Consider the following 8066-nt stretch of genomic DNA (forward strand, 5'->3'; position numbering starts at 1 on the left):
CTTATAAAAGTTCACAACAACTATTCTACTTAAGAGATGACAAAAGATGTAATAAGACGTGATTATATATATATATATATATATATATATATATATATATATATAATCATTTATTGAAAATCACTAAAATAAAATAAATTTATAAGAATACATAAATAAAATTTGTTAGGTTATAAAGTGATTTTATTTATTAAAATGAATTCTGTAATTCGTATTTTCCTAAGAAAAACTTAATAATTTATATAAACTTTTTTATTAATTAGTCTTGTGATTTAGATTTATTTAATATTTTCTCTTCTTACATACAGACAATATTTATCTAAAAAATTTACGTTTTGCTTAAAACGCAGATGCAACAATGTTGAGTAACAAAAAAAACATAGATTACTGTTTATAGATCCCATGAAATTTTGCATTTGAAACACATGAAAAAGAAAAGTAGGTAAGAGCTGCTTCTTGCAGCTGCACCATGCTGTAATGTTGCACTTCACTTTAGTAAATAGGTTTTTTTTGTTGAAAAACTGGTGCAGTTAATTGATTTCACTTACACTGTTCACATGAACGTGAACATTAATTTTTTTGTTTTTTTAAAAAATTAGTTTAAGGTGAATTAAATTTATTCGTATTATAATCTCAATTTTATTCCTGATAATATTTTATCTAATTTTATTGCACGCTAAAAAAATCATGAAAATTGTAGTTCTTGTCGGATAAATTTTGTATGTAATGGAATTGTAGATAATTTAATGGAACAATAAAAAAAATTTTATATAAAGTATGATTTATTTCATGATGTAATAACAATAGTTAAATTTACAATATTTAAATTAAAAACCGTAAATATTAATATGTATTTTTAAAAAATTATTTTATAACCTCAATTTCAAAAGCATTTTTAACTAAACATAATAAATTATTTTTTGTTCAACTATAATTTTAATTAAACATATATTTTTTTAAATCAATTTTAATTAAAAATAATTTTTATAAAATAATTTTTTTTAAACAACGTGTAAGTATTAATTACTTGTAATTTGTAAATCAAAAGCTATCACTTCCATTATTGCAATATTGTAAATTAAATGTATTAATTAATATTTTGTTAACAAAATTGGTAAAAACACACGCTTGCAACGACACGTCGTTTAAAAAATCACACCTACAAATCACCTCCATGTTTTAATAGTCATATCTCCACTATCCTAGACCCTCTCAGGTCTCCACTGTTTTTATCTACAAACCCTAACACACACAAACCAAAATCATGGCTTGGAAGCGCCTTCTAACCCTAGCTCGCCGGCCCCGCAGACCTTTATCAGCAACCACGGCCAGATCCTTTTCCAATGCCGCCTCCGTCGCCACTGTCAGTCCCACCACACCATCCACCCCACCACCACCAACCGCCATGATCTACGACCGATTAGCTGAATCAGTCAAATCAAAGCTCAAACTCCTCGAAAACCCGGACCCAAGATTCCTCAAATACGGGTCACCCCACCCAACTCTCAAAACCCACACCCATATCCTCTCCTCACCTGAAACCCGCATCACTACGCTCCCTAATGGTCTCCGTGTCGCTACTGAGTCGAATCTGGCTGCTAAAACTGCGACTGTTGGGGTTTGGATTGATGCCGGGTCGAGATTTGAGTCCGATGAGACAAATGGGACTGCTCATTTCTTGGAACATATGATATTTAAGGGAACGGAGAAAAGGGGTGTGAGGGAATTGGAAGAGGAGATAGAGAATATGGGAGGGCATTTGAATGCGTATACAAGTAGAGAACAGACTACTTATTATGCTAAAGTTATGGACAAAGATGTTAACAAGGCCTTGGATATTTTGGCTGATATTTTGCAGAACTCTACTTTCGATGAGGGGAGGATATCTAGGGAGAGGGACGTTATTACTATGGAAATGAAGGAGGTAAATTTGGGTTTTTTCTGTTGTTTGAACTTGGATTGGAAATGGATTTTTGTTGTTTTGCCTGTTGTGTCTAAAGAGTCTAGCGTTTTGTGTTCGGTGGTTGTAAAATTCTGTCTTTTGGGTTGTGGGTTTTGGTTGTTTATGTTTAAAGTTTTGTGCTTTTGGGTTTAACTGTTATGAAAGTTGGTGTCTTTGTAGCTTTGGTCAATGGGATTTGACACGGTTATTTTTATTTTTGGGTGGAGCATGTGGGAATTAGAATTGCATAGTTTTCTATGCTTGCTGGTTTTTAATTTAGAAATGCTAATAGTTGTTGATTTACTTACAAGTAAATGAGGGATGTCATTGTTGTTTGCAAGTGTGGGTCATTTAGTTAACTTTTTTGGTGTTTGTTTTATGAAGTTTTTCAAATAGAAGATGTGGTGTTTGTTTGTCGGGTAGTTTTAGATGTCAGGTCCTAGCATCAAAGTTTCAAACTTGTTTAAATGAATCCTGGTTATGGAGAAATGGTCATGTATTTGTTAGTGAATGGTTTTAAATGCTATGTTCTAGTGATAAAGTTTTAAACTTGCTTAACTGGATCTTTGTTGTAAGCATACTGAGTTGTTTGCTATTCTGTGTACCGAACAAAATGCTCAATTGCTTTTCAAAGTTACGAAAGTGGGTAATTTTCATGTGAAAAATGTGTTGTTGTATTGTACTTCCAGTAACATTTTACTGCCGGCATTCAGTTTTCTTAGTTCAACATTTTCTATGGATATAGCCTTACTTGATTTTGCTTCCTGCTTCTAACAGTTATAAATGATGTATGTGGAAAATTGTAGGTTGAGGGGCAAACCGAGGAAGTAATTTTTGACCATTTGCATGCCACTGCTTTTCAATACACTCCTTTAGGTAGAACTATTCTGGGACCTGCTAAAAACATCGAGACAATATCCAGGAATGATCTTCAGAACTATATACAAACACACTACACAGCTCCTAGAATGGTAATGCTTTATGTTATTTTACTTTTGTACAAGATAGAGTTGTGGGATTGCCGAACGATTATTTCCATTTTCCTTTCTGCTTGCTATTAAGATTGAAGGCCTGCTGTTGAAATTCTTATCATGGGTATTTGTGTGACTTTCATTTCAGGTGATTGTCGCATCAGGGGCTGTGAAGCATGAGGAATTTGTTGGGGAAGTAAAGAAGTTGTTTACGAAGTTATCATCTGATCCAACTACTGCTGCACAGTTAGTTTCCAAAGACCCTGCATATTTCACTGGTTCTGAGGTGGGAAGATGTAACTTGAAATCCATGCCTTCTTTCTATGCCTTTTTCTTTCTCTAAACTACTGTTTCCGCTTATTGTTGTGAAAAATCAGGTCAGGATAATTGATGACGATGTTCCTCTGGCACAATTCGCTGTCGCTTTTCAAGGAGCATCTTGGACAGATCCGGATTCCATTGCTTTGATGGTCATGCAGGCTATGTTGGGTTCTTGGAACAAGAGTGCAGGAGGTGGAAAGCACATGGGGTAACCTCTCTTCTTCTAATTTACCGCATTCGCCGCTATTCATCTTTAAAAAATTATTTGTATTCAGGGAGGCTTCATTTAACAGTTTAGGAATTTTATTATAACATTTCTGGAGAGCAAATTTGTACAGTGGTCTGTATTTACAGAAATCGTGTCGACTCACGAGCTACAAATGGAATCCCTTTGTTGATGGAGTTATAAGCAATTAAGCTTAAAAAATAAGATTTTTCAAACATTACATTTAATAGCACTGCGTGATTAACCCCTAATGTTTCAATGATCATTCTTTTCTCTGTTTTTCCACATCCTGACAAGTTTCAAAGTTTAACTGGCTGACTATTTAAGACACTTTTGTCTTGTTAGCAAGGGCATTGATTAAATCTCAATCATTGGACAGTTCTGAACTAGCACAAAGGGTTGGCATTGATGAAATAGCAGAAAGTATGATGGCTTTCAACACAAACTACAAGGACACTGGTCTTTTTGGTGTTTATGCTGTTGCAAAGGTATGGAGATTTTTCTTGTTTTCTTATTATTTGGAAAAATGTAGTTTTAGCATAGTTGAGCAAGGAATGGAAAAGGTGCAAGTAACTTTGGAATGAATCTTAATGTGTTAATAATGTTTTCACATAGCCTGCAATAGGAACTTGACTGGCACTCTCTCTCATCATCCTGAGTAATTTGGTTCATCAACCAATGCGTAACTCTCAATAAATCATGCTTCTGAGAACTTTTATGAAGTCAGTTCCAATCTTGCTCTGCTTTGACTGGTATATAATTTGAAATTGTATGCCTTCCTAGGTAATGCTACATTATGTGTTTGTGGCCCACCATCATTTCTTCCCATCATCTCTCTTTTGCTGTCTCATTTAAGTTAGTCATTAAAGATTTGTTACTTGCTGATTCGTCTTTGAAAGCATAAGATGTTCAAGTGTAGCAGGTCTCTGCTATGATATATATATATATATATATATATATATATATATATATATATCATGATAATTAAGTCATTTTGCCTTTTGATTGGATTCTCGTTTAAGAATTTTTTTTTCCCTCTTTTCTCAATGAAAAAAATTGTCTGATGCTTTGTTTTCAGCCGGATAGCTTGGATGATTTAGCCTGGGCAATCATGCACGAGACATCTAAGTTATGCTATCGAGTTTCAGAAGCTGATGTAACGCGTGCTTGTAATCAGGTGGTTACTAATGTTCATGCTTTCCTTGAAAAGTGGATTTTTCATGTTTGTTGCTGGCATCCGGACGATATTTTTATAAGATTTCTGGTCATTAACTCAGAACGTGTTACATATGCTTTCCCATCACATACAATGTATTACTAATTGTATGTCCACCTTGCTGTTTGCTTACTGGTGCATATCAGACTGCCCAATCTGTTGATTATGATATGCAGATGAAGCCCATTGTAGATTTTCATTAACAAAAATTCTTTGCTTTCTTAATCCAGTCATCATTTTCCCCCCTGTTGAATCTTTATTATTTTGAATAACATTTAGCTGTTGCTGTCTGCAATATAGAATTTGTAAGATGCTAATTCCAGTCTTGTTCATGGTTTCTTTCTATCAAACAAAAGTTTGATGTTTGGATTGTTTGTAAAGAAATAACATGGGTGAAGAAGGCAGGTAACCTGATGTCACTTTGGTTGCCCAGCAATAGCTATACTAATAATTGTGTCATTCTCCTGTTGGAATGGTATCTTGTAACCTAGTTCTGATTAATTAATTTGCATTTCTTTTGTGATGGTTTTTTGGATGGAATGATACAATGAGACGTTGTATTCAAGGTTTTTTGTTAGTCAATCTTGTCAACCTTTTCACAATAGGATTTCTTGAGTTTAAACAGTTGTTTCAAGTTAATGTGAGCCTCCACTATTAAATTGATCAGCACTTGATTGACATTAATTACTTGAACTTTAGACAACTCCATCATTCTTGTGATGTTGGAATTTATTATCTACAATTGTTTGGTCTAATATACTCTATTTAGACACGAGTAGCAATTAATTAAATTTTAACTCTCATATGAAGCTAAGAAGCTAGTTGATTGTACAGTCTTCTTTGTATGTTCAAAAAATGAAAAAGGTGTTATATGATTTAAAACTATATCATTTGTATGCTGTGTGCTTTTATCCTCATATTCTTCTCTTGATGTGCTAGATGATGTGTATGTTTTACAGATCTTGGAACATCCTATGCTCTCCATAATCTAGTCATTTTTCTTACCTGGCTGCTTACTCACGTTTGACTGCAGTTAAAATCTTCCTTGCTACTTCACATTGATGGAACTAGTCCTGTAGCGGAAGATATTGGGCGCCAGGTATGACTTAACCTCATAAAATAATCTGCTAAGAAATGCTAGTACAGGTTGTACAACTCTTCCTGGGTATACTATGAGATTTGTTGCTTGAAGATAATTAATGCCTTACTAATTTTTCCAATGGTTTCCCAAATTACACAACCCAATTCATAATTGATGTAGTTTAAAGAACAATTGTCTGCTGAGACAATCTAAACAGTATTTGTTGCGCTGTACATGTTGATGGTTTGGTCTGATCCTTCGTTGGCTGATCTTTTAGCTGGTGCAAAGGCTTTCAAATTATTTTAATCAGTGTTACCAAGAAATTCAATGAAAACAAAATAATACTCACATTCAATTGTTTTCCATGAAAATATTCTGTTACTTTAATACTTGAATAGGCTGGTATTTTTGTGTTTTATATCCATTTGTGTTTATCCGCACTATTTTATTGTTAGAATTTTCTTTCCTTACTAAATATTTCCTTTCAAACTACAGATACTATATCACTAGCAGCACGTTTTTCTATGTATAAAAAAAGAAATAGGTTGACATGATTAATGTGTGTTATTCACTAGATCCAAGTCATGTGAGTCGTTGATAATTATGTTATACAAAATAGTGTTTAGTAATATGCCGCAGCTTCCATTGTCTGGTTTTAGGTGTTTATTCTTGTATGATTAACAGTTGTAGGATCATAGACATTGACTAGTGAGAGTAATCTTGTTTGAAGTGAAATCAGAGTTGTAATCTACTTTAGTTACTCATTTTTTCCTTACATTTGGCTGCATATGTTTGCAGCTTCTTACTTATGGTCGAAGAATCCCATACGCTGAACTGTTTGCTAGGATTGATTCTGTCGATTCAAGCACTATCAAACGTGTTGCAAACCGATTTATTCACGACCAGGTACAAACTATAGAATACCCCAAGTCTTGCTGTTATCTTAGATCCTGCTTTAACATCAACTAGTTTCTAATTGTAAGAATTATGTTGAAGCTAAGAAGCTCTGTTAGTTGCAGCAGTTGAATTTCCATCTCAATTTTTATGTCTATTTATCTATTTCTTTCTTCTATAAGAACTTTTTAAAACGTGTCAATTTGTTAAAGTGGGAAAGTGTTTTGCAAATAGCAAGTAAACAAGTGCACAAAGAGCTAAATCCTAATGATAAATGTTTTTGCCTGTTAAAGAACCTTGCTCATCAAAAATAAACCCGACTGATTTCAATCGTTTGAAAGAAATCACATGCAAATGGAACAGGCCTGGGAGTTTTGGATAAGATGTGTTGATGTTTTGTTATTGCAGGATATTGCAATTGCTGCCATGGGTCCCATCCAAGGGTTGCCTGACTACAACTGGTTCAGGCGCAGGACCTACTTGAATCGTTACTAGATTGTGCCATGCGTTTGTTTATCACTGCATATCCTTGTGTATTGTGCAGTTGCCAAACATTTTACTGCTTCTACACGCAACCGATATCTTTGGAGAGTCCTCACGGCCGCCTAAGCCCCCATTTTTTTTAGGTTTTTGCTTCTGTAATGGTATCATTGTTAACAGTAATAAGCGAATGCAGTCTCCAGGAAATGCCTGGCTGCTGCTGAAAAGGATTTCTAATTCAGTGCATTTAAAGCTGATGTATGAGCTTGCATCTTCCCGTTATTGAATAGGAGAAAAATACATGGCTCTATTTTCCAACTGCCACCTGCTAGCTAGCTAGCTACCTCGCTTAAGGGTTGCTCACATACAGTTGGAAGTTGGAACCACTTGAACCAAAATCAATAAGTGCAGTCGAGATCTTGGTCCCCCATTGTAAGGAACAAAGAGTCACCTTCCTCGTATGTTGGATCTGTACATGTTTCCTTCGCATTTTATATATATATATATATTGCACCGAGTAGATCTCGCATTTTAACGAATGGATCTCATCCATCCATTTCCACGGGTAGGGTTTTTATTTTATTTAATTTAAGTATTTTACTTTGGCTCTTCCAATCACAGTTATCCAGAAAGGACGTCCTTTCCAAGGGCTACTGTACGTATACGTACATAACTTCCGTTTCAGTAGGTAGGGTTTTTTCATGCACACCAAAAATAGAAGTTTCTTCTAAAAGAGATTCCGGCTACCCCAATTTCTCCTTAAATTTAGACCTTAGAACAAGGCTAGTCCCCGTGCTCTTGCTTTAGTTATATTAGAAATTCATTTTAATATATATGTGTGTGAGAGTGTTGTTAAGTTTTTCTATAAAAAACAAGAAAAAATTCAAATGTAAATTGAAAAATAAACGCTAATTAATAATAATATGCGTTATTAA

The 8066-nt window shown here is 34.2% G+C and overlaps 1 protein-coding gene across 1 annotated transcript; it reads left to right on the plus strand.

The window, feature by feature from the left end:
* The first annotated feature begins 1183 nt into the window (after nt 1-1183).
* Nucleotides 1184-7449, plus strand: LOC133671261 (probable mitochondrial-processing peptidase subunit beta, mitochondrial). The gene is made up of 9 exons (XM_062091980.1): nt 1184-1924; nt 2749-2913; nt 3062-3199; nt 3291-3442; nt 3840-3948; nt 4539-4637; nt 5710-5775; nt 6556-6663; nt 7060-7449. The coding sequence occupies exons 1-9, from the start codon at nt 1265-1267 to the stop codon at nt 7144-7146; spliced, it is 1584 nt and encodes a 527-aa protein (XP_061947964.1). The 5' UTR covers nt 1184-1264; the 3' UTR covers nt 7147-7449.
* The last annotated feature ends 617 nt before the right edge of the window (nt 7450-8066 follow it).

The sequence above is a fragment of the Populus nigra genome, chromosome 13 (genome assembly GCF_951802175.1).
Source record: "Populus nigra chromosome 13, ddPopNigr1.1, whole genome shotgun sequence".
Classification (NCBI taxonomy): Eukaryota; Viridiplantae; Streptophyta; class Magnoliopsida; order Malpighiales; family Salicaceae; genus Populus; species Populus nigra.

Excerpts from the sequence above, each read along its gene's own strand:
- LOC133671261 (XM_062091980.1), top strand. The coding sequence starts at position 1,265 with ATGGCTTGGAAGCGCCTTCTAACCCTAGCTCGCCGGCCCCGCAGACCT. Across the intron at positions 3,949-4,538 it reads GTGTTTATGCTGTTGCAAAG|CCGGATAGCTTGGATGATTT; the intron begins GTATGGAGATTT and ends CTTTGTTTTCAG. Across the intron at positions 4,638-5,709 it reads TAACGCGTGCTTGTAATCAG|TTAAAATCTTCCTTGCTACT; the intron begins GTGGTTACTAAT and ends GTTTGACTGCAG.